This window comes from Mastigoproctus giganteus, chromosome 1 (genome assembly GCF_048544385.1).
Source record: "Mastigoproctus giganteus isolate SK-2022 chromosome 1, ASM4854438v1, whole genome shotgun sequence".
In the NCBI taxonomy this organism is placed as follows: domain Eukaryota; kingdom Metazoa; phylum Arthropoda; class Arachnida; order Uropygi; family Thelyphonidae; genus Mastigoproctus; species Mastigoproctus giganteus.
In genome coordinates, this window is record NC_143575.1 from 19,764,693 (window position 1) to 19,791,733 (window position 27,041).

At 36.9% G+C, this 27,041-nt stretch overlaps 2 protein-coding genes across 2 annotated transcripts in view; both read right to left on the reverse strand.

Annotated features, from left to right (window-relative positions):
• The window catches only part of LOC150090612 (nocturnin-like), a 134,303-nt gene that overhangs the window by 90,604 nt on the left and 16,658 nt on the right, over positions 1 to 27,041 (reverse strand). The window lies entirely within an intron of this gene.
• On the reverse strand, positions 3,560 to 23,664 carry LOC150090613 (uncharacterized). The gene is made up of 2 exons (XM_090371762.1): positions 23,590 to 23,664; positions 3,560 to 4,372 (listed from the first exon to the last, which is right to left on the reverse strand). Exons 1-2 carry the CDS (start codon positions 23,597 to 23,599, stop codon positions 4,026 to 4,028), a joined length of 357 nt encoding a protein of 118 aa, XP_090227888.1. The 5' UTR covers positions 23,600 to 23,664; the 3' UTR covers positions 3,560 to 4,025.

Sequence of the window (27,041 nt, forward strand, 5' to 3'; positions counted from 1 at the left end):
CAATCAATTCTGGCCTCGCTTTTCTTGCGATAAAAGTAATCAGACGTCTACCTATGGTTCCTAGGTTCAACTTCCGATGCAACAATTTAAATTTGAAGAGAGTACAATTAGCGTTTTTGGTGAGAATTTTTGTAGGCTGTGCCAAGGTTTTCCAAGTATTAACTGATCGTGACACGTTCTCAAGGTTGTAAATCTATCCTCCAAACATAAACAGCCTGTCGAAAGTAGGAAGGTGCGGCTCTCCTACCACTTCACAAGATGTCGACTATCAGCCAGTAAGTTCAGGTAGTGAGGTACAATTAATCAAACAAGATGAGGTGAATGATTCGGTTCGAGTCTTCAATTTGCCGAAAGAACAAGTTGAACTGTTAGGTTCTAGGTTACAGCAGTGGAATATGCTCGCAGCAAGAACAAAGATTTCAGTGTTTCGAAAAAGACATGAAAAGTTTTCGAACTATTTTGCTAGGGAGGACAGTGTGTTTTTGCAAAAACATTATTGGACTTCTGAAAGAACTAGGTGTAGTGCATAAGTCAGATGAACGGCGTTATTCATTCATGCCTCAAAATTAAGTTTAAAAGCAGTTTTGCTTCATAATGGCAACTAATTTCCATCAGTGCCTTTTCATTCAGTTGGACTTAAAGAAAGTCATGAAAGCTTGTCTAAGGTTCCACACGCTATAAAATACCAGGATTATGGTGGGAACATATAAAGTGATCTTAAGGTTATTGGTTTGCTTGTTAGTTTGCAGGGGAGGATTCACAAAATATTGGTTTTTTTTTTTTTTTTTTGTTTGTGGGACAGCCGTGCGACAGAAGAACATTATGTTGTGCAAAACTGGGACAAGCGAGACGAGTTCATACCAGGACAATGTAATGTAAAATATATTCCTTTAGTGCAATCAAACAAGGTTCTTCTTCCACCCCTGCACATCAAATTGGATTGATGAAAAATTTCGTGAAGGGACTAGATAAAGAAGGTAATGTATTTGCATACTTGAGAGGTGTGTTTCCGAATTTAACATATGCCAAACTTAAGGAAAGAATTTTCGTAGGACCCCAAATTAGGAAACTCCTGAAAAACGATGTGTTTGAAACCCAGTTAAAGGAGGTTGAATTGACAGCTTGGCGATCATATAAGACGGTAGTACATAGTTTTTTGGGTAATAGGAAAGAAAAAAACTATGAAATGTTGATGTCTAATTTAGTCGAGTGCTACAAAAACACGGGCTGGCGAATGTCGTTGAAAATTGATTTTCCTCATTCCCATCTCGAATTTTCCCCCGGAAAATCTGGGAGATGTGAGTGATGAACAAGGGGAACGATTTCATCAAGATATTTCCACGATGGAAAAGCGGTACCAAGGTCGCTGGAATCCTGTAATGATGGAGGATTACTGCTGGTTCCTTGTGAGGGAGAGTAAGCAAGAATACAAGAGAAAATCCCTTAATAGCAAACATTTTTAAGGACAATTACAGGTATCCTGATTATATATTATTTAAATATAACTATTTCGCAATGATTTATATTTTTTCCGAAGTTATATGAGTTATAGAAAAGGTATAAAATTTTACGTTGGTACATCTTTTGATGTAGACGTGATAGAGACTTTTTATGGTGATTTTCGGAATCAGCGCGTTTATTTCCTCCAGAATCACATATTTTCATTGCGGAAGTATGAAAAAAAAATTTTTTTTGTTGGCTATAGAGTAATTAAATGGGTTTCTTACTGCTATTGGTTCGAGGTTGTTTGACATCATATTAGATATAACGTGCCATATACTATGACATTGAACTGTGCCTGTAAATTGAGTTATTCTATGAAAAACCAGCTTCAGAGAACACTTGCCCGAGACGAACTAATTCAGGCACGGTGTAAAAAAAAAAAAAAAAAACAGTATATCCCACAAAAAATTCCCATCTTGACGGCATTGAACTCACGACCTTCAACAGCGATAGATTCAATGAAGTCGCTGTATCAAGTCTCAGCAAGAGGATGATAGCTGAGAAGTTTTTAATTTCGTACACCAAAAGTTCCAGACCAAAGTTCTAACCAATCGTCATATGATTTCAAATCCATTCCACTTAAATAACAAATTTAATACTTCCGCGAAGTCCAAAAATGCCGCCAGGTCTAGCCGGGTGGGTAAAGTGCATGCCTGGCAACCCAAAGGTCGCGGGTTCGAATCCCGCCTTCGGGCTTGGATCAGAGTAAAATGCAAAGATTTTGGGACATTATGGTACACTATTGCCACAGAAGTCGATGCGCCAACAACTAACAAAAAAAAAAAAGTCCAGAAATACACTTTTTAACAGAAAAATATAACAGCAAAAAGCAAAATACACTGAGCGGCCGCTTTATTAGGTACACTTATCCTTTTCATGAAATGAAGCACTCTTTCAGTAACAGCATCATGTGTTCGTACCATGTAGTATAAAGCAAATCGATAGATACGTTGGGATCCTATATAGCCGTAATTCAGTGCAAGGATAGGCAAGGAGAAAAGATTTGAGTGACTTTAAAAGTGGCATAGTAGCTGGTGGGAACATCTCACAAATTGTAGTATTGCAGCGATTCCATGTACAACTGTGTCTCGGGTGTATCGGGATTGGTCCAATAATCAAATAACTTCAATACAACACAACGGATACACACTGCACAAGCATACTATTTCTGACCACTTTAACGAATTCTGTATCACAAGTTGTGCCACGGCGGAGATGAACTAGCGTTTAGGAGTCATGCTACCTACGTCCATGCATCCACGAATCACGCTGATCAGAGTACCAGAATATAGCGAAAACAGCATAAGTCCATGGACACATCCTGCCAGGTGTCAACAATACAGGCGGCAGTGTTAATGGTATGGAAAGTGTTTTCATGGCACGTACTGAACCCCATAATACCAATAGCGCAATATTTGGATACCATAGGTTATCTGGAAATTGTTTCTGACCAGGCCCATCCCTTTATGGCTGCAATGCATCCATCTTCTAATGGGTTCTTTCAAGAGGATAATGAGCTCTACTACGTCAAGAATTCTGCAGAACTGGCTCTAGGAGTGATTTCAGCATATTGCGTTAGCCTCCATAGTCACTGCAAGTAACAAAGTAACCCATCACAGTGTAGTTCTAAACAGGAAAAGAATTAGTGCTTTTTTTTAAGGTACCACTAACGTTTTCATCAAAAAGTCAACAATAAAAGTAAAGCCTGTGATAATTTCCAAGGCAACCAAAATCGGCTCCCTCATATATTTAACATCTAGTAATAACGCATGTGTGAAAGGAAGAATATTAAAACTTCGAGCATGAATATCCCTCTCTCTTATAACGAGGGCATTGATTTATTTACACAATAATAAAACCAACACAGCCACTTTTATCAATAAAACTTTTATTTCCTAATACTTTTACAGAAATGAAATCGAAAAAGATGCGCATGACAAACATTTCGATTAAAAACATTCCCAAATTACAAATGGCAGTGAAAAAGCTGATGGATTCTCTTTACTTCATCTAGTAAAGTAAAGTATAACCATGGATAATCTTATAAAATGACTCGCAACACAATACCACACACACACACACATACTTATGCTAAAACAAACAATATCACAGACATGAAAATTTCGAATTCTGGTGTACAAAAAGTTCAAAATGATGAGCATTGCTTTTTTCTTATCCGACTTCCTTTTTTTCTCTCTTCTGTTCTCATTTTAACGGTGTCATTAAATTTCATAGACTTTTAATCTATTGGATGCAATTACGCACCGAAAACAAGCAGTCGCGTTTCCTCTTGATGACACTTCTAACATTGAATGCCATGTGACCACGAATTAATAACGGATATTTATTTTTGAAGAATTGTATCGGATACAAACCAAAATGTCCCATTGATAAATGATGTTACATTGTTCTGGTCATATATAAAAAAAGCTCTCTAATGCTCCTTGAGTTAAAAATGTCGAGGAAAAACAGCGGTCTTCAACAGACCCCATGGCAATGGTGTTCAATACTCTATTGAAGATTCACAGGAGAATGCCATGATTCCACTTGAAGTGGCACTTCATCTCTTCCAAGAAACTATGGTTCTTGCGGTACATCTTCTGGAGAGGATGAAGAGAGGGATGGAGTCGTGCTGGCGAGTACAACAGAGCAGGATACAGATGGCTACTCCACGTATCTCGATCTATTGATTCCCATTTGTAATCCTCAATACCTCGCTCTACCTCACTAAACAAACGCTGGGCAGTCCGGATATTTGCTCGAATAGTCACGATGTCGCTTTTCACCTCTTCTAGCCGCCGTCGTCTATCGGAGAGATAAACAGAAGTGACATTTCGGCGTTGCATGCTTCCAGCAGTAGTTCGTGGCACTATAAATCAAGAGAAAGTTCCATTATTTAGCAACAAGAAAAATGTTTTTCATTTCGTACTAATTAACTACAATTGATTAATAATATATATAAAAGTAATTGTTTTCACTTCACTGCACGTGCCTCCAAACTTAATATTCATTCCACGTTTTGAAACAGCACGTGAAATGCGAAGTAGCAGCAAACGTAATATCTACTGTTTCAGCTAAAATAATAATAGATAACCAGTGATATGCGTGGGGAAAAAATAATAATAACAATTTCCGGATTTCTATTGGTTAACTTTTAATGAAATTTGGAAAGGTTAAACAAATCGATCTAAAAGGACAAAATATAAAATTCAATTTAAATATGTGCATTGGGAAACGACATGGAACGGACAGAGGAATAATAACCGCCGGATTTCTGTTGGTTCAATTTTTATGAAATCTCGGATGGCTCGCTAAATTTTCTGAAAGCACCAAATATAAAATTTTACAAAAATCCGTTCATTAGAAATCCAGTTATTACATGCGGATGGGCGGACGAAGGGTAAAAAATGATAATTGGCGTGTTTCTATTGGTTCGATTTTAATTAAATTTGGGACGGCTTGGCAAATCTTCCTATAGCACCCAAATAAAAAATTTATGAAAATCCATCAGCTAGGAGTCAAATTATTACATGAGGGCGGACAGACAGATGAATGAATCGTGAAGACAACTAAGCGCTTTACGCACATATGTTAACAGGCCTCAAAATGATTTATCGACATTCTCTTTTAAATTAGGATAAACTTTTTACATATTAAAAATATGCATTAGATTTCAATCGTAAATTTTCTGGAAAGTTGAGAGTCTTAAGCCCGTCGCCAGACTGGAGTGGAGTGTTCTGTCCTTGTCAGTAACAGCAAAACCTTCTACAAGGGTTTTTCATACAGTACCAACTTACTTGATCCCATCTCGAGAAGAAACAATTTCCATCGCGCCAACCGACCTAAACCACCCAAACACAAATATCCAGGGAAGATATTTCAGACATTTAATTAAGCGGTCATGTCAATCATTCAATGACTAATTATGCTGTTAATGTTAATTATCGCTGCCAATTATGTGTACATAGCTGATTATTTTATGATTATTTGTATTGTGTCATAAATAAAGCACTGCACACTCAAAGATATTTGCGCTCAGCAAACGGAAAATCGACCACAGAACACAAGCAATTTACAGACAGTATACGGAGCAATATGGCCTTAGTTGCCGATGCTCCTAAAAACCAATTACAACACCACAAAATTTCATAATTTCACCGATCCTCCTCATCTTTGGTCTTTTTCTTGGGCGTTTAGAGTCAAGCGGTATCCATTCCAAAAATTCGTTTGGTCTATCTATCGTTCTTTGTTCTTTCAATGATGTCACAGACCTTGGTTTGTTGGCGAATCCATGCACATTTTTTCGGTCTCTTTTGGTTATGTTCAAAATTCGGCGCTCTATACTTCTTTGTGTGACCCACAGTCTTTGTAAAATGTTTGGTATTCATGTCCATGCTTCACAACCATACGTTAGGACAGGGGAACTACATTGATTAAAAACTTTTCGTTTGAGACAGAGTGGAAAGCTTGACTTGAAGAATATATTGTTTTCCAAATGCTTGTCATCCCGATTTTATGTGCCGTTCAATTTTCATCATGATGTTCCATCTGTTGAAATTTCTTGTCCAAGGTACGCATACCTTTCCACTTCTTTTAGTTCTTGTCTATCCGCTATGCTTTTCTTTGGTCTGGTAAATTTGTTGAACATAACCTGTGTCTTCTTGATATTCATATTCAAACCGAGCCTCTTGCTTTCATGCTGCAGTTATTCAATGTTAAGCTGCAATTCTTCCGGATCATTGGCGAAGAGAATGATATCATCTGCAAATCGTAAGTGACTCAGGTAATCTCCATTTATCTTAAGTCCTTTATTATCCCAATTTAGCTTTCAAAAAATCTCTTTTACATAGGCAGAAAATAGTTTAGGGACATTGTGTCTCCTTGTCGGACACCATTTTTTATTTCGATCTGAACTTTATCATTGTTGATTCGTACTGATGCAATCGCCTTTTCATATATTGATTGGAAAACATTGAAGTAATCTCTATTTAGGGCAGGGGTCGGCAACCTTTTTTGAGTGAAGAGCCACTTTTGTTCTAATTAAAAAAAAAAAACAGAATCCGAAGAGCCGTACTTCAGCTCAAGCTAGAGGAGGGGGGTGGGGTTAAGAAATGGAATAGAGTGGGAAGGTGTTTTATTAAAAAATATATTTTTTGAAATATTATTTAATACTGAAAAAACGTAACAAACATCCACTTAGGTACGAATTAATGTGATTTTTGTTGCTGAACTTCTTGAGCGAGTCTCTCAACATCAAGCGAGTTTGCCGTAATTTTCATCTTTAAACATGCTGAGAGACTCGCATTGTTCAAAAGGTTTCTTGATTTATTTTTAATATAGTTCATGTTCGAAAATATTTGCCAGCAGAAATACGTCGAACCAAACACTGAGAGAAAAATGAGTTTGAGTCCAAATGCAAAATATTTTTAAATTTATATACGTGTCCGGTAAGCTACTCCACATATCGAACACAATTTGGTCTTGCTTTTTCAACTCATCTATCGCCGTCCATTTGTGTAGAATTGCAAGGGCAGCCTTTTGCCTCTCCAAATCCTCAATTTCAGTTTTGAGGAATTTTAGTCTTGCACTCTACATGTTATTGATTTTTAAGTCCTCTAACTCTATTTCATATTGTGCTTCATGTGAGCTAAAAGTTAAAGAGCCGCATCCAGCTCGCGAGTCGCAGGTTGCCGACCCCTGATTTAGGGTGTTGATTATTTCTTGTTTTGTGACCGAGTCAAATGCTTTTTCATAGTCTGATGAAGGCTATACATAATGGAAGGTTATATTCATTGTGCCGCTCTATACGCACCCTTAAGGTTCTGTACAAATCAATCTTCCTTCCCTCCATAACGTATGGATCTGGGGTCTGGTTTCGCAGGGCAACTCTTTACAACAACAAACGTAAATCGGGAACCATCCAGCGCACCATCCTTCTTACTATTACAAGGGCATGCTGCACAGTTAGCAACCCAGCCCTTCAGGTTCTTGAGGGCGTCCTTCCACTTGATCTGGAGGTTATTCGAAGGGCCTCCACTACTGTCTATCCAGGGGCATACCAGCAACTATCCTTGAACACTCCATCAATAACCTGAATGAAACCAGGCAGGAAAAGAAACAAATTGCCATCCTACTACTTCAGACTTGGCAGGACAGATGGACTGCTACCGACAAGGGCCCAATCAAGAAATTTATACCTTATGTGAATGCCGTATTTCCCAAGTCTCCAAATTGGTTCTCTCCTGGTCTTTATACTATCTACCTCATTACCGGACACGGATCAATAAACCACAAACTAACATCCATGGGAATCACTGACAACCCCTACTGTGCATGTGGTGAAATAGAAGACTGGAACCATCTAGTATATACGTGTCAACACTATGAGGACCTCCGCAGCATCCTGTTTACTCGTATACAAGATAACCCTCAAGGAAATGAACACTTAGTCATCCCAGAAGAAAACTACTACTATGAGTTTACCAAGTTTGCACAAGCCCTCTTCACAAGACGGAGCACCCTACTTCCAATGCAAAATAGGAACTAGGAACACCCCAATCCGGGTGGCCCAATACGGGCCACCTGATTCGTCAGTGGCAACTTACACGCAGCTCTCTTGCTGTGTCTTATTTATCCTCCTCCCCGGGTTCCCCTTTCACCTGATGGTGCTTATGGCTCCATTGATAATCTGGAGAATGCCTTCGCCTACATCCTCCATATTTCTAGCTATACCCTCCTTCTTGCGTACACTCTGTACTTCCCCGACTCTACCTTTTTTTTTTTTTTTTTTTTTTTGTCTCCGTCCAGGAAGCTCTGGCGACCCTGGCGGAGACAAGCCAGAGAATAATGGGCAAACTGGCTACCTCCTAGTAGTGTGTGTGTGTGCAGGCAACGTGGAGTCCCACCAGAGGCCCTGCGGCCAAATGCCAGGACACACAACAGAACCTAACGCAATATGTCATATACAACACACAACACTTCTCTGGCATTTACAGTAGTACTGTATTTTTTTAACAGCGAACATATAGCACAGTTGTGGGAAACCACAGGTGGCGCCTGACCCTAATACTATGCATACTATGTGCCGCTCTATAACTTGCTGCACTGTTTGGATGTGATCCATTCCATTGTATTGAAAACGCTTCTGAAACCTGCTTGTTCTTTGGGTTGTGCCGCATAAAGTATTGTGCCTATTCTTGAAAGTATCTTTGTGAAAACCTTATAGACGACTGGCAATAAGCTTATTTGTCGGGGTTTTTTACATCTGCATTTTTCCTGATACAGATACTTTTGTTCAGTAGACGGCATTTTGAAAATAGTTCGGCTGGAGTTTTATATGCCGGCTGGCCTCCAGCTTTCAACATTTCAATAACGACTAAATCGAATCCTACTGCTTTGACATTTTTCATTGATTTTATAGCATCTTCTACCAAAATTTCTGGTACAGCTTCTGCATCTGGTGTTGGATCCAGTTGTCCCTTATCCTTATAAAGATTTGAATAAAATTGTTCCACTCGTTTTAGTATTTATTGTTGGGTTTTTGTTGCTGCGCCATCCTCAAGCTTTAAAGTAAGCATTTGCCTCTTGTATATAACCATTTTTAGCTTTCTTTCTTTTGACTTTCTTCTAGTGTTCTTCTGACGAGATCAACGTTGAACTTGCGCATTTCTTCTTTTATGCTCTTACTTATGGCCTTGCACATTTCTACATATTCTACCCTGTGGTTTATGTTACCACTTTGCTTCATTTCTCGTCGCTTTTTCATCATAGCAATTGTTTCTTTTGATATTCTGGTTGGTTTTTCTTGTTTGACAAGTAGGTGCAAGGGCATAAGGCAATGTCTACAATACTCTCAATGACTTTGTCATTATTGGTTGAAATATCTGTGTCAGGAAGGTCTTGGAGCACACGAAAACAATTGGACAGTTCTAGTTCAAAGTTTAGACGATTTTTCGAGTCATAAATATAATCGTATAATATAATCGTAAATATAACCGTATTTTTCAAATACGATTACATTAAGCTGAATAATAAACCTTTATTTAACTGAGCACTTCCAAAAATTCAGTTGGAAAATTACTAACTATAGTAATTTGCTAACTATAGTGGAGTTTGTACTTGGGGTCTGTAGTCTGTAGTTTGGACTTGGAGATGGAGTTAGTCCCATCCACAAAGTTACCAAATTTTTTTGACCTATAAAATGGGACATCTCTTTGTAACCGTGTGTAATACGCTCGCATTATATGGCTTCTAGACTAGAAATCGGGCAACACCATCGCAATTATAACACGTCCACGTTATATCCACAGCAACTGAATCACGATACGTTATCAGTTTCTCGCTATAATAAGGCCATGTAATACATCAACAGACATCTTCCTTATAATGTTATCTCATTATAAGAAAGATGTTTACGTTTCGAAAGATTGTTAGAAGATCTTTCCATATGTTGTTATTTGGGCTGTGAGGTTTATTGTTAAATGACAACAGACTCACAAGCCAAATAAAATATTCAATTCTAGTTCTTCACATAACAACAGTATTGCAAAACTTTGCTACCCATTTTGAGAAAGAGATATCCCCCAGGAATAAAATAAAATCAGATATCACAATAAATGCCAATTCTAAAAAAATCTAATATAGTTCACAGTAATCTTTTCTCTAGAACTAATCGCTGTATTTAATCCTAGCTAATTTCGTTTGTATTTCTTTCCAGGTGACTATTTCTTAACTTATTTCAATGAGTCATAGTCATAGCTGTGTAATCTAAAAAGGGTTTAGCAATCAACGCAATTTCGAAAATAATGTTTCATATACCCTAACTTTCGGTAATACTGAGATCGCTAGATGATTTCAGAAATATCCTTTGTCCTTAAATTGCTAATCTTTCTTGTTCAATTATTACGCGAAAATATATAAGATCAGTTACTTCTTTGGAAACAAAAAAAAAACCAAAAAAAAAAAAAAAAAAAAAGGATTTTTTCTTATATCGCTTTATTTTCTCTTCAAATTCAATCTAATAAAGACACTCTTCGCACATCTTGGATGGCCCTCCTAAAAGTATCATTGGTTCCCCAGAGGAGACTGCACGAGGCCACAAATACGTAATCTGTATTTTAAGTCAGTAGATGCCTTCTAAAAATTGCAAATGATTGATCAGTGGTTGGTAAGCTGACCGCTAAACCATTAAAGCCATAAAAAATACCATTCATATTAATATACACAAGCTATAGAGAATACCCATAGCATGCAAACTCTACTTACTTGTTCATATGCTTTCTTGTGTTCTGATAAGAAACTTAAGTCAAACTGTTGCTTAAACACATTTTAAAAATACATTAAACTATTTTTGAAGTTGTTTTACCGCTTCTTCCATGCACCGTTAAGGGGTTTAATTTCACGCGTTTCCTTTTTCATGCAAAAAAAAAAAAAAAAAATTTAAAAATTTGAACCACCCACTGGCCAGTGGCTTAAACCAAAGGTAACCTCCAGTGGGCGGAGATTTTTTCCTTGGGAATATATTCACACACCAACAAACCACTAGTTTACATGACCTCGTGTGAACAACATGCTTTGGCTATCATATTACAACACAATGAAAATACCTTGATCCAAGGAAGGTGCTTGTAAGAAACATGACGTGGACCAAGTTTTATTCAAATTTCTTGTAAAATAAGATTATCTCTTATCTTGCATTACAAACCTGTCTAGTTGATGAAATACCATTTAATACAACAGCAGCTAGTAGATCAAATTAATGTGACCAAATAAATCCAATAATAAAACTAATTAATTGCCTTCGAAGTGAGTAACGTTGACAGCTTTATATTTATCCCACAACCCTCCCCCCCCAAATACCAGCAGCGGTCTTTTATCATGTTTACTTTACACCTTCCTTCAATCTCCTTTATATCATTGTACAATCGCTTATCCTGTTCCTCGCTGATGGAACCACGATTTTCTGGAAAATGTCTATTTGGATATGCAAGGTTGTTGTTGTTGTTGTTTGGTTTTTAGGAGCATTAGCAACTAAGGCCATATTGCTCCGGAATATGCGGTGGTCATTCCCTGACCTTTCCGCATCCTCCATATTTGGTGGTGACGGGCTCGAACCCCGGTCTAATCAAGAAGCGTGTGGTACGCACTGCTGCTCCTTCCCACCTGGCTACGGAGGCGCCTAGGATATGCAAGGAACGAACATCAAAACTCATCTTAAATCCTGACTTAAAATTCATTGGGCATATTTTCATGACTGGCATCATTCTTGTTCCCTAAAAAGTTATTGTTAATCAGAAGCTAACTTTATGTGGCCCAAAGAAAATGCCTCTACGTTACATAAACTTTAAAATTAACTGTAAAAGATACTTAATGCACTTACGATCTCTTACGATCTGTGTCTATTGCCATTACAAATTATTGAACACACGTCTGTTGAAATTTCGCGTTCAATATTTTTGAATCCAGTTAAAGGCTCTGCGCGCCCACTGTTTCGCCGTCGCGTGTAACACAGTTGGTATAATCACCTTCCCCACACCGGATGAAATGGCCTGAGTTCAATCCTGTCAATGACGCGAGGAATTTTATGGGTCTTTTTTCACAATGTGGCTGAGTTAGTCAGTATCAGGCAAGGGTAGCATAGTATTCCCTTCCCAGAAACTTGAGCTCTTCGTCCAGCAAACAGCAAATCGAACACAGAACACACGCAATTGACCGACCTATTATATACGTCGCAATATGGCTTAAGATGTGTATAAAATTCTAAAACAACCAAAAAGCCACTGTTTCCTTATCGATGTTGCCCTCATGCTCTACTGTCACATCATTTTAGTATAACAATCTGACCCAAGATCGAACCTTCAAGCCTTCACAAAGAATCAATTATGTTCTTCATATTTAACTTTATCAATTAATCTGAGATTTTCATGCATCACCTTTAAGTCAACCGAATGCGCAACTGGAAAAGAAATATAAATACGTTCCTTTATAAGGGAAAACGCCTTTCAGGTTAGTGGAATTCATTTAACGGTCTCCACTACCTTGGATCATAAACTGAAGATTCTATCAGGATATATCACTGAAATAGACAAGTCAATCTTCTTAAGAAAATGATGGAATGAACTCCTTCTCATGGTGCCTGTACAAAGAAAATGTTCTGCAGATTTCTCGAAGTTAAGACCACGTTTTTGGCTTGGAGTCTTGACTTCGAGAAATCTGAAGAACATTCTCGAAGATCTATATTTCTCACTATACTTCATAGATAAGAAGAATTTCATTTTGGGAATGTTGAAAAATAAAAGGAAAAAAAAAAAAAAACTTCGAAGGTCAGAAGTACAATACAGCGTGTCCGTGTGCGTTCACCAAGCGCCAGAGCAACTAAGGTTGAGGCATCAGTATATTGTATCTATATATTGTGTGTATTCTATGGTCGATATGTCTTTTTTGCTGAACGAAAACAACCCTCGCCTGAGACTAACTCAAGCATGTGAAAAAAAGCTCATAAAAATTCCTCTAGTCATTGATTGGATTCTAATCCAGGTGTCCACCCGGTGTGGGGAGGAAGGCGATTATATCCACTGTGCTACTAGCGAGGGTGACAATGACACATGTAGTCTGCTAGAGCACTAACACAGTCACTGTTTCTAGAATGTCCAAAAATCATATTAATATATTTTATTTTTTGTGTCACTGTGTAATAATTTTGAACGTCATGATTCCTAATAAACAGCTTTAGATATTATAGTTATTATTTAAAAAAATCCTAACTACTGTATCTGCCTGCGGCAATTAATAACATTTCCATCCAGCCAGCTGCAATTTATCAAGTTTTCATCCTGTATGCGATTGAACAAAGGTGGCCCAACCTTGATCTTTAATAATAAATAACAGATCAAAATAGGAAACCATAATTAACGAACAGTCTTTATCCATTCTCAATCGTTCCTATGGCCATGCTCCAATCGTTACAAACACGTTTTCCCTCACGTTTCAACATTTTCATTAGTTTGCCGTCGGCAAACCAGATTGAGAATTGTTATGGAAGTTTTCTCTTGCTTCAGAAAATCATTTGAATCACCTCTAAAATTCGTCCCTTCCACATAGCAGAATCCTCATGAATTTCTTTTAACAATTCGTAACTTTCGGTGGAAATTTCCTCAATTTAACCAGATATTTCAAGTTTATGCGCCATTTTATAAATTTTTCAGACATTTTTAGGTTTTTGAAGAAAATGCATTTTAATTTAACTTAATATTATGAGATACACAATAAAAAACTTACGCGCACTGTAATGATAGATGAAGGAACAATACAACGTACACGTCATTGGCTGCAACAGCCTATCAGTGGCACAACTCCAAAGATTAAGAAATCTATTATTCAGACGTAAAGCTATGCACGCTTGATGTGCACCTGGATGTTATTTTTTAAGGCATTAATTCTTTCTATGAGGTATTAAAATGTAAAATTATTACCTTTCAAAAGAGGGCGACACTAACGATTGACAGATGTCGTACGACATCTGTTTATCGTTAATGTTAATTAAGACAGCAGATGTTTCTCACTCAATAAAAGAAACCTTATATTTCACAATTAATATCATCACGTCTATATAAATTTCATGTATATGACTGATTAAAAAGCTTTAAAATTGCAGTGTACGAGCTACATCGTAGAATCACTGTCGCTGATTTATCAAATATGCTATTTGATAAATCAGTACAACAGTTCTAAAGGCTCGTTGTTGTTGTACCTGAGTTCGAGTCACGTCATCGACGTGACTCGAACTCAGGTCTTTTCCACCTGGTGTGGGGAGGACGGCGATTCTAATAAATGTGCTACCCACATGGGCTCTAAAGGCTTACGATATTAATATCATTTTTATAAATGACACAAAGCACCAGTACGCTAGATGCAATAATTCTAAAATATAATATCTATAAAAAAGAAAAAGACAATGAATTAAAAATGTGGTACTCCCGCTAAGCACTCAGTAATATATCATTAAAAATATATATGTATGGACGTCCAGTTGACCTCGTGTACACCTAACAAAATCACTGACTAGCCTATAATTATATTTTCAATTATTTTATTATTAAGTATTTTATATTTGCTTTTAAAATACAGTATATTAATACTAAAATATATGTTACACAAAAACATCATTCTAGCTGATACCATGACCTTAATTTTCCCAGAAGTGCTTAAAAGCTTACCTATTGCGGCAAGCTTTTATAATAATATAATAATTTTATATATTAATAATATAATAATAATATATAATAATTTTTATAATAAGCATATTATAGTCATGCTATAATTACCGATAAAATTATATCGTTTAATTATAGCAGACTAATTCATAATATAATTAACGTATGATCTTTGACATAAAATTTTCAATTGTTCCTAATCAGGATAGAAATTACACGTCTTCTACAGTTAGTCCCAGCTTTAATATTACTTCCCATAGAGAAAGATTATAAATTCAAACTCACTGAGGACCTCATTAAAGCTATTATCAGAACGCAAAATAGAGGCAGGATGTCCGGTTTTGTTGACCGTCCTTAGTGCTGACCTAGTGCCTCATATTATTTGGAGGTCGGATATATGTTGATAAATTATGGATTCAGACGAGGGTTGAAATCGAATGAAAACGAAACCAGAACAGCAAAACAGAACTATTAAATGAGCTAGGAGGATGATTTAAAAAAAATGTGTTAAAGGATGACCTGGAATAGGTGCATATCTCTGTGACCTTTTTAGGTACCCATGGGAGAGTACTTGAGAAGACCACAGAAATAAAATTATTTTAATTTATTTAATAAGTGGATAATGTTTGTCCGTTCAAAGACCGATAACAGGACATTTATAAAGTCCTTTCCGACTTATAAAAATTAAATGACTCGAAAAATACAGGTCATATCGAAAAGAATTTTTTGCATTTGTAATTAATATAAGCGAGAGTTTTTAAAAAAAATAAAAAATTAGTTCGAAATCTGACCGCCAAGAAGTGAGTCCTCTTGGCGGTCAGATTTCGAATGATTAATTTAGAAAAATTAATAACCTAAATTTTTCACCAAACTTTATTGATGATCATATCTCCACGTGTTCACCATTATTTTCTAATAAGCAGTCAAGAAGGGACAGTGTTCTCCACAACTGCCTTCAAAAATTTTCCCATTGGATTTTCACTACCTCTGGACGGATTACGTCCTTAAAATCTGAAATGGTTGTTCTTTTTGCACCTTATCAATTCTTTGAATCACTTCTTGTGATGCTGACGGACAACCACTTCTTAGGTAGCCTTCTTAGAATTTGTAATGATTCTTAAACAAGGAGGGCTTCCAATATTTTTCTCTCTTTGGGCTGCAATAACACCACCTCTATTCTCGTAAAAAAACTGTCACATTAGGACCACCCGAGAATAACCTCATCTACCCATGTGTATTATGTCCATAAATTGCACGTGTGCTCTTGTCAGTTTTCCTGGTTTGCTTGACGAAAAACCCGTTTCCGGAGGAAGGGGTGGGGAACTTTGCTATCCTCGCCTGAGACTAACTCAGCCACGGAATGAAAAAGCCTATAAAAGTTATGCTACCGCGAACACTCGCCTGTTTTGAAATAAAGGTTAATTTAAAGTGCTTTAAATAGCAACGTTTTAAAACGAACTTAATTAGACTTGGTTATTTAAGTTAGGGTTATAAAGATCACGATGAAGAATAAGACCATGCCCAGAAAACACTCGAATTCTCCCATCTTTCCTATTTAGTCATTTTATTGTCATTTATTTTTACGTATAACGAATGCAAAGCTAATTTATTTATTGGTGTGAATAAATCATTTATCCTCTGGTGGTCAAATTTCGAGCTAATTTTTATTGTTAAAAGAAACTTCCACAAATAACGATTACAACGCAAAAATATGGTTTTCATGTTATTAATTGTTAAAAATGGGGAAGGACCTTATAACCACCCTATATTTAATCTGGTATCGATTTCAGCCCACATGCTTTAAACCTATAAGCTACGGTTTCATTTATCTACTTTATCTTGAAGGTCTGATGCCACAAGTGAAAACAGAGAGTACGAAGGACAAATACCCATGCAACTACAAGTAGTTTTCTAAAGGAATCGTTGAGCCCAATTGGGCTAACAAACTCATATACCATTAAGATTCAATTTTTCTGAGGAAAACGTTCAAGTGAACAACATAGCTGGCAGAGCGAAACAGCAGACGAATGGACAATCAAATCTAACTGCTGATTGCAAACACAAAAGGAAAGTCCCAAAAAAATTAAATGCATGCACACATACGTACATACAAACTTAAGAGCCTGTAGCAACACTGAAGGGTCAATAAGAGGATATCAGTTATGCTAGAAACATAAAATTCCCCTACTAGCATAAACCTATAGAGTGAAAAGCATGCCAAACAATAATGCAACAGAATTTAATCGGGTTCACGCAGTAAATCGTAGGACTATTACGTGACAGCGTACACAAAGCGAAAGAGGAAAGTAACTCATTCACCGTAACAGCTTCTGTGATGCAGTCAACCCAAGTAGGTCAAGGGAAATGTGGTACACTAGAGCAGTTGACACGAATCTAGTTACACGTGATATAAAATACACGAGTACTGGTGCCTGGAATGGCAACATACTATTTGATAAATCAGTATACACGGCAATTCTAAAGGTTTGAAAAACTCTATTCGGACCACAAAAACAAAATTGAATTTTCCAAAATCCGCTTTTTGTGATCAGAGAAAGCCACAACTTTCGAATTTATTTATTTCTGGAAAGAGCATCGGTTGATAACTATCTGGACCATCACGGAATACTGATAATCTGTTCTCTACATAAATAAAACCTTTCTGTATGTGCAGCAATTTCATAAATTATTCATATTTATAGGGAAAGATTTAAATAACATTCACTGTAGCATATCTGAAGTTAATGTTTACGAAATATGACATTCTATTTGATTCCGGGCCTCTAATTTTCTCAGCAGTTCCCGCAATGATCAGAAATGATTCGATTAAGTCCTAAAAGTGATATTTGTATCCTAAGAATGGATAGCTACAATTTAATTCAAAATAATGGACATAGGCTTCATTTCGTCAGCACTTTTGAAACTATAACGTTTCAAGTGTAAACATAAAAAAAAAAAGGGGATAAAAACGCATGATCGAGAATTTGTGATTAAGGTAGATGCTGTACAGTTGTCAATCCACCTTTAGTGATATGCTGATTAAGCAAAATGGACCTGCATGGAGGTGTACAGGCATGCAGCAAAATTCAGTCCTCATTAGACCATTTATTCGGTCTTTTTTTTACTTCTGATCGCATCTCTAAAACAATGGAACACATTAAAGCACAAAGCTTTAATTTCAGCCTTCTGGCATGAATTTGTGTGATCTAACAAAACTTCCAACATCATTTTTCTGCCAGTTTTGAATTTCATGGTATACTCACCATATGCTTGATCTAATTTTTTTTTTTTTTTTTTTGTAAAAATAACACACGAAATTTGACGTTGGTGCTCAGTCACTGCCTTTTTACAGTGACGCATCACCTTGAGCATTTAAGCACGGTCAATAATGTCGACATCCATCAGTTCCCAGACACGTCAAAATTTGAACGTTACTTCCAAATAAGTATATCGAACATGAGATTCTGAGCTGGTGGAAGTATTTAGCCGCCTGAGGCAATTACTCGGAAATGCGCCTCCTTCTCCCCAATTAATTATCATATGAACTCACACCATTAAATTCCTTAGTTGCTGTGCCTCTTCCAGCTTTGTGCCCGAGACAGATGCGTCGGTTGCAATAGATGCGTCTCTTGTCCTCACACCGATGGCTTGATAATTCACGCTTTACAGTCCTTAGGACTTTCTAATTAATAGATTGTTATGGGCCAGGGAAGTTCCAATGAAGTGAAAAATGCTGATAAATAGGACATATTGGTCCCTATATTGACCAATGCTGCTGAGACGTGGAGGACGAATAAAAAGGATTCTAGCAAAGGATTCTTCATTTTCCATTACCAAATAATGGAAATGAAGGTGCTAATGACTATGCTAGCTAAAACTAGAAGAGATAAAATAAGAACTACTGATATAAGAATGGATTTGGGAATAGAAAGTCTCAGGGAGAAGATGATTACATCACGTTTGCGATGGTTTGGACACATAAAGAAAACGAACTTGTACAGATTGCCAAGAAGAATATTTGAGATGAAAGTGGACAAGAGGCCGATAGGAAGACCCAGGAAGAGGTGGAGAGAGAGAGAGAGAGAGAGAGAGAGAGAGAGAGAGATCAGATTAGAGAAGATATGGAAACAAAGGGAATTCAGTAGGAGAGAATGATAGAAGACAAGATCTGGGAAGATAGAAAAAGATGGAAGACTTTGACTCACCTGACCCAATCTTAGGTTGGAACAGTGATGAAGATGAAAGAGTTTATAAAGAAACGGTGCTACTCCCAAGTTTGTAAAACAAAAAATATATAAATAAATAAAAAGTTAGAAAGAGTTTTAGATAATCTGAAAGAGTCAACACAGCCTACGTTGTCTAGTCTAAAACAATCCTCTCCAATTTCACTTTAAGAGTTTACAAACCGGCTTAAAATTAGTGCTCCTAAACTGGTTTTGTTTATTCTCAAAGAATTTATTTTAATGAACAATCAGCTTATGGATAATAGAACCAATACACGCAAAGGTGGCACGTTACCAAATGAACATTTGAAACGATGAACATGAAGTGAGAAATCTGCACACTGCTTCTCTGTAATGTACCGAAGTACAGCAGTGTAACTGTAAAAGTTCTATATCGGTCAATGGATACCATTGCTACAAAGTATAGAAATTACTTCTAAATAGAAGTCATTCCGTAGTTTTTGTCTAGGCTTCCCGAATAGCACAGTGGTTATAATCGCCATTCTCCCCGACCTGGTGGAAAAGACTCCGAATTCGAATCCCGTTAATGACGCAAGAAAATTTTTTTGGGTCTTATTCGCAATGTGGCTGTAATAGTCGGTCTCAAGTGAGAGTAGCTTGGTTTTTTCTTGCGGAAACTTGGGATTTTCGTCAAGCAAACAGCAAATCGACGAGCGAACACACTCAACTTACAGACACAGTGCAGGGTCTGAGGTAATTCTTAAGTGGCCTTGAAATAACAGTGGTTTCGTACTTTTGTATTTTAAATATTATAAAATAATAAGCTAGTTCTGATCATAGTGTATATTGTTTAAAAGAACTGTTCATATGAAAGCTTCTATCAAATATTGTAAAAATTACAAATTTAAAATTTGAACAGTATTGTGTTTGAACTGTTCTGTGTCACCCCCCCCCCCCCCCAAATGGAGTTCTTTGATGGAAGTTAACCGATCACAGGTGAAAGGAGTGTATTTTTCATCCCGGGTTTTACAGCATGCATAACAAGCAACACAGGTGGACCTTAGATGCTAATATGTTATATAAATAACAATAATTTTAAGCTGTCGGTAGCTTTCCTTCCACTACATACAAATATCTATTATTTACATTTTAACCAACGATAATCTATTGTAAAGAGGCACAAACTTCCTACTCACCGTTTGGTTACGAACTTGATACGTTCTTTAATTATAAACTAAAGGCTGTTTTCAGGGCCGATAAGTATACCCTACTGATATATAATCTTTTGCTTAATCCGAGCATTCATGTACGAAAACTTCTGTGCAATGCACTTCGAGGGGAGGAAGATTTAATCGTGACCACTCTGCCCGAGGCTTTGTCTCGAGTGAACACACCAGGTCAAGAAACTAAAACTTAAAATTCATACTCTCAGGCTGCTACTACGATATGTGCGCCTGAAAACAATAAATTCGTTCTAAGGCAGTCATCCTTAACCCCGTCAATTGATGCGTAAACGGAAAATAAAAACAAAATAAGGAGAACAATATATAAAAAAAGTTGTATGTTGTGTTTTTTGTTTGTGTGCTTGCACGAGGGTGTATTGATAGCCTTGGGATATTACTAAATGCCCATGTATTTCACTTGCTATTTTGAATGGAAAAGATAAGGCCATCATAGTAGCATAACGGAATATGTGACAAATTACGAAACACGCCTACAATTTGTCACATATTTTTATAAAACTATGGTATCTAAACATTTTAATTATCAAAGTATAACATTCTGTGGACAATGCTAAAAACTTAGTAGTAATTTGAGACATAAAGTTGGAAATATCTGGTGAAGTTCTGTATACGTAATTAGCTACAAAGCATTCTTTCATTTAGTAAACATTAAATTTGCCCTTAGTATATTAAAATTAACACTGTAAGTCTAAACGCGTAATGCTCTCTACAAGTGCCAAAATTAGCATCACTAAAAATATTTAAATCAACAAATTTTGACATTAAAAACAATGGAGTCAAGATGAATCATCCGAATAACAGATCAGACAAAAATTAGTTCGGATAATCGATGTCCCACTAAAATTATAATTCATATTATGCGTATAATTGCATCCCTCCCCTTCATTTTATATAACAGTATTTTAATCTTTATATAACAAGATAATCTGGTCATGCTAGAATTATTAATTAATAAATTATTTTTACACTTTTTATTAAGCTAGAGGTATGTACTTCTATATGACAGCATGTAAGAGGACGCTGTGATCAACTGAGAAAAAATATACTTAAGTTTCTGTGGTGCTGGATGTTAAATAAATGAATGTTCATTGGTTTAATCCTCAGAATTAATATATACTGTATATTTAACCGTAAAATATTCATTTATACCTTTCATTCTACACTCACTGGCCAAAAAATCAGAAGCCTTTATTTAATACTTGTAGATCCACCCTTTGCCTGAATTACAGCTTGTACACATCGTGACATGGATTCACCAGGTTTGGGCATTCTTCCATCAGGATATTTATCAGCTACTGTATTGTGGTCGGTAAAGAACCGTGAAGCCGAACTGCTCTTTCCAATATATCCTCGATATTCTCAATTGGATTCAGTTCGGCAGAACAAGTCAACTGGGGTAGATGTCAGAAATTTTGGGAATGTTCTTCGAACTATTCAGATACAATTTTTACGCAGTGAATAGTGGCGTTGTCATCTTGAAAGAATCCATCACAATCGGGGTGAAAATGAAGCACTGCGAGGTGAAGCTGGTGTAATACGACAGAAAGATATTCATTAAAAATAACATGACTTACTAAAGGTATGAGCGCACACAGTACATACCAACACACCCAATACCATGATACCACATCCAGCCGCTTGAGTAGTGGATACGAGACAGTCTGAATGCATGGCTTCATGAGGTTAACGCCACGTTTTCGCCCTACTATTGGTGCAAAAAAATTGAAAATCGAAAGTCAGACCGCATGATCTTTTTCCAGTTCCACAGTCTAGTCTTGGTATTGGCGGCACCGCTCCAGTCGAATCTTTCAATTTTTTTACAAAAATATGTAACTAATCTTTGCCTAAATTTAATTTTTCAATCATTTGAATTCAGTCATTTTCCACAGGAATTTAAAGCGAATTAAATTTCGCTTTAAATTCCTGTGATCTCGATCTTGGAGTACCCGACTTTCTCTCTTTTTTCGTCTTCCACTCATTGTATACTTTTTAAATGGCCGCTTTCAACACACCACCGATTTCGTTTGCTTTCTCAATTGTGGCTCCTGCTAAGCGTGCTCCAACAATAACACCTTTCTGAAAATCAGAAAAATGACCTCTGTTCCCCATGACCTAATCAACCAAGAAGCCCAGGAAAGTTTACAGTGTCTATCTGATACCAAAAAAACTGGTATCAGATAGATAGTGTGTCACATACCATGTGACAACTTATGTTTGTATCATCTGCTGATGGCAATTGAAAAAGGTTTCTAATTTTTTGGACAGTGAGTATATTCCACCATAATAAATTATTAATAAGTGCAATTCATCATTTCTCTAAGTTAGTTGGATAAAATTTTGGGACGTTGTTTTGATATAGTGATATCCAATGCGCTCTTACATTAAGCTTTAGCGAATGAATATACGTTAGCTGCTAAATTCCTAAATGAATTTACGCTAATCTGTTCATTCTTATGTGAGTTAGAATAACTTTTAATTACTGGGGGGTTTTTTTTGTTTTTTTTTTAATCTTTTACAGTATTCTTCTCGTCACTTTATAATGTTTATAAGTTAGTGCTTCTATAAAACGCCCTATCCCTCGTTAAACCATCCCTCGATCCTTTCAAAAAGAAAAAAACAAAACATATAAAAAGACTTTTCTCCATTTTTTAAAATTTGAATTTACTTTCGATAAAATCTGGAGTTAATTTTAACTTTTACTATGTGAGAAAATAGGCGTTCTTCGCTTTCATGCGCACACACACACACACATACACACAAAAAAGAGCAGATCCACTTCAGTGAATATGAGCAGATCGCAAAAACAGTTACCCCAGTGATTTTCTCTGAAATGACAGGAACCTTTAGCTCAGTACATAACCAGAATTTTACTATTGAACTATCCAAACTTGAAAATTATGTCACCAGCACTCGAGTTATGTGTTTATTTTTAGCTCTGATAAAAAAAGGGGAAAAAAAATAACTCTATTGAAACAGGCTTAATATATAAACTAAAGAATGTATATCCTACTATCATTTATATGCCTGTACTTTACTGGAATGAAATATTCTTATGATATTTTAATTCAAGGTTTATGTGTTAAGTTTTCGAGGCTTACGTAGTAACCTGCATACGATCAAGTCTACTTAAGAAAGCTGTTGTCCATAAAAGGAGGAAAACTGATGCGTCTCACGTGTTTCCATTTATAAATCTAAAGCCATATTTATCTTATCTACAAGGCGTAAAAATTACCTTTAACAACTTCGAGTTTGTAATAAAAATAAACGAAGTGAGAACGAAATGAGGTTTGCTGAATGCCAAACAACTTTACAGTTTTATTTACATGTTTTTTTTTTTCTTTTCTCAAGCCATTAATTCTATAAGCAATCAATTTATCGGTTTACAGTTGGTCCGAATTATAGAGAAAATGCATCAATAAACATGAGAAAAACAACTCAAATTCATACCTGAGTACATTGTGCTAAAAGTTGGGTTACGGTTCGTTATACTCCACTTCAGTACAATAATCCACTTTGGATTTAAACTATCATAAAACTAGGAAAATTAAAATAACTTCATGAAACTCGCGGATGTGGTTACACAGGTGTTAAAATTCCTTATATGGACGCACAGGAAGAAAATTCTGCTCTACGGACGGAAACAAAATGATTTCAATGAAATTCTTTTCCTTTTCTGTAACCGTCACAAAAGGAGGTACGTACATTTCCGCCCATCATAGGGATATCCGGTCCAAGTTAGGTAACTGCATAATTCAACAATAAACTATTCAACAAGCAGTGTTCACTTCAAGCTCGCATCGCACTGGAGTAAACAAAATCTTAGCTCCAGGAATGAGACTGTCCCAGATACATCTCCTGGATTCCTTCTTGTCAACCACAGATGAAGGTTGGCATACTTAATTATTAGCATTGCATACAATTTTAAAACAGCAACAAGATATATCGCATGTAACATGATTTCAGCGGTGAACCATGTTTGATATAAGGTGTCTATAAGATTCTGTGGCAACAAATTCCATTGTTCCACCAGCGCAGACCTTAACTCACCATGTGACAGAGAAGTTGGGCTTGTTCTAGGCTTATGTTCGAAATACTGTATATAATCTAGAATAATGATGAAATAAGGAGACAGCGAGAAACTTCGAACAGGTCACATTACAGAAGTTGATACAAGATGCTCGAAAATATGGCCACATGACATCAGTAAGGCGTATGATCCCCTCCAACGGCTAAGCAGGGTTTCCAGCGGTGAACCATGCTCGATATAAGGGTGTCTATAAGATTCTGTGGCAACAAATTCCATCTCCCACCAGCGCAGACCATAACTCACCATGTGACCGAGAAGTTGGCTGTCGGCATGCAATGCGACGCCCAACGGCATCTCACACATGTTCGATCGGATTTAAGTCTGTAATTGGACTGATGTGCAGTAGCGTTGTCGTCGGGCATGAAAGGAAAATCTGGGCCAAATGAACCCCTAAAAAGTCGCACATATGGTTCGAAGATCTGTTCTCGGTATCTCTGTGCAGTTACAGTACAGTACCCCTATTACAAACATGAAGAGGGGTGTGGCGTGAAGAGCGGTGCGGTGCATTGATCATTATACCGCCCCACACGGGAACACCGCCTCCACCATAAGTGTCCCTTTCTCTGATGTAGGCGGGATGGTACCGCATTCCTCGTTGTCTCCAGATGAAATAACGTCTAGTATCTGTTTGTAGACTGAAACGAGACTCATCAGAGAGCCCCATTTTTCAGGGCTCCAAGTAACATGTTTATAGCAACAGTTTCGACGAGCTCTTCGATGGTTTGTGGTTAATGGGATTCAACTTCAAATTCAAACTATTACATTAGGGCCACCCGTAATTTCTTACATATACCCATTTATGCAATGTGTAAATTGCGTGTGCTCTCTCATCGATTTGCCTGTTTTGCTGGACGAAAAAACCCCAGTTTCTGGGGAGGGGAAAACCTTGCTATCTACACCTGAGATCGACTAACTCAGCCACGGAGTGAAAAAAGCCCATTAGGTGGTCACAACTCGTGTTTTTATAGGCATGAATAATTTGTATAATGTGCGGCTCTGTAAGGGGGTAGATCGATTTCTATTGGATACTCGGAATTTGCATGCCAGGATGACTGTTATATCAAATATTCGCCTTCGGTGACAGTGTTAACAATAAAATATTCATGAAAAACATTTTGTTCTGTTAATTTTGTTGTGCAGTGTACTACATAAGATCAACTATGGCGCAAAAGCAGCATTACTTTCCCAGGAACAAACTCTTTATGTGCTAGTTAATTCTTGATAACATAGCACAGTTTTATTGCTCGAAGAAACAGCAATACTTGGTAAATCCACCCTGCAAACCAAGTAGATGCACGATGACCTTAAAATAACCACATTGCTGCCAACGATGTTCCTTATATTTGATTATATTGCAATATCTGGGACATAAATTTCCTTAAATTACGTTTTCATAAGTTTTCATTATTCCAACAGAATAGGCTACAGTAGCGAAGGCTATCTAATAGCACTGCCTTCAGATGAATCAATGAATAGCTGACATTCTTCAGCTTTGTGTTCAAATCGTAATTTTTCCATCATATGTAGATACACACAGTGGGAATATTCACCATAATAAACGATTTTTTATTTCTCTTTTAAGCGGCATCCAAAGTAGAGAAAACAGACATGCTTAACTTTTTTCCTTACAGAAGAACCAACAAATCAGTAAGAAGCAACGGCACCAGCTACGGCTGTGTTCCTCCATATCGTTAGAAAAACCACTTTATACAAAGAAAAAGCAAGATAATAAAACACACAACCAGCCTAAAATGCACACAGGTGATAAATGAATACTAATAAGGGCAAACCTGTTATAAGAGGGTCTCATAACAAATGACTCATAATTACATGTCATCCTCTTTGCTCTTCTCTTGTCCTCGCCAGCAGCACAGTGGTTACAACCACTCCACCCAGAACAGGTGGAGAAGTCATGAGTTCGAATTTCGTATGAATCGATGACCCCAGGAATTTTTATGGACTTTATTCCCAACATGGCTAAGTCAGTCAGTCTCAGAAGACGGACTAACTCGTTGCATAATTTCCTCGTCAGAAAATGGAATTTTTCCTCCAGAAAATAGCACCTCCACCGAAGAATCACAATATACTGACGCCTCATAGCATTAATTTCTTTGGTACTTACCACACTTATAACACCTGTTTCGTGCTCATTTTCTAACGTTGTTATGAAAATCAAAGCTAAGATATTGTGCTCCACTTCACCTTTAAAACATTCGTGAGCACCAATAACGAAAAAGAACCATCTTGTACTTGCTGTATGCTACATTTCAATTCATCCAAAGGATGTTCAATTGGATTTAGGTTTGGGTTCAGTGCTATCCATTACAGTTTTCCCGCATTGTCTCTTTAAATCACGCAATCATAATCCTTGTGACATTAAGCATTTGTCGTGTTATAAGGTTAACATTTTTTTCAACACAACTGTAAGGGCCGTTTACATAAAATTTCCACGATTTAAGAGCACACAGAATTGTCCATAAAGCCAATGTATGATACAGTATTCATGGTTGTATGCAACACGACTAGTGGCTTTAGTCAATATCAGGAGAAACACTCCCAGACAATGATTCCTCCCAACTTCACAGTCAGGACAACACAATCAGGTGATAAGAATTCTCCAGGACGTCTTGTATACATAAACATGTCCATCATCACACTAGAAGAATGTTGAGCTTAGATCAATTTCCTTTAATCCACAGTCCAGGTTCAGTGTGCCTTGCATGTTAATCGGCGATGCGGATTTGTTTTAGTTATCAAAGGCCTATGGGATAGTGTATATTTTTTATGGTCCAGCGGCACCGGGGTTTCCCCT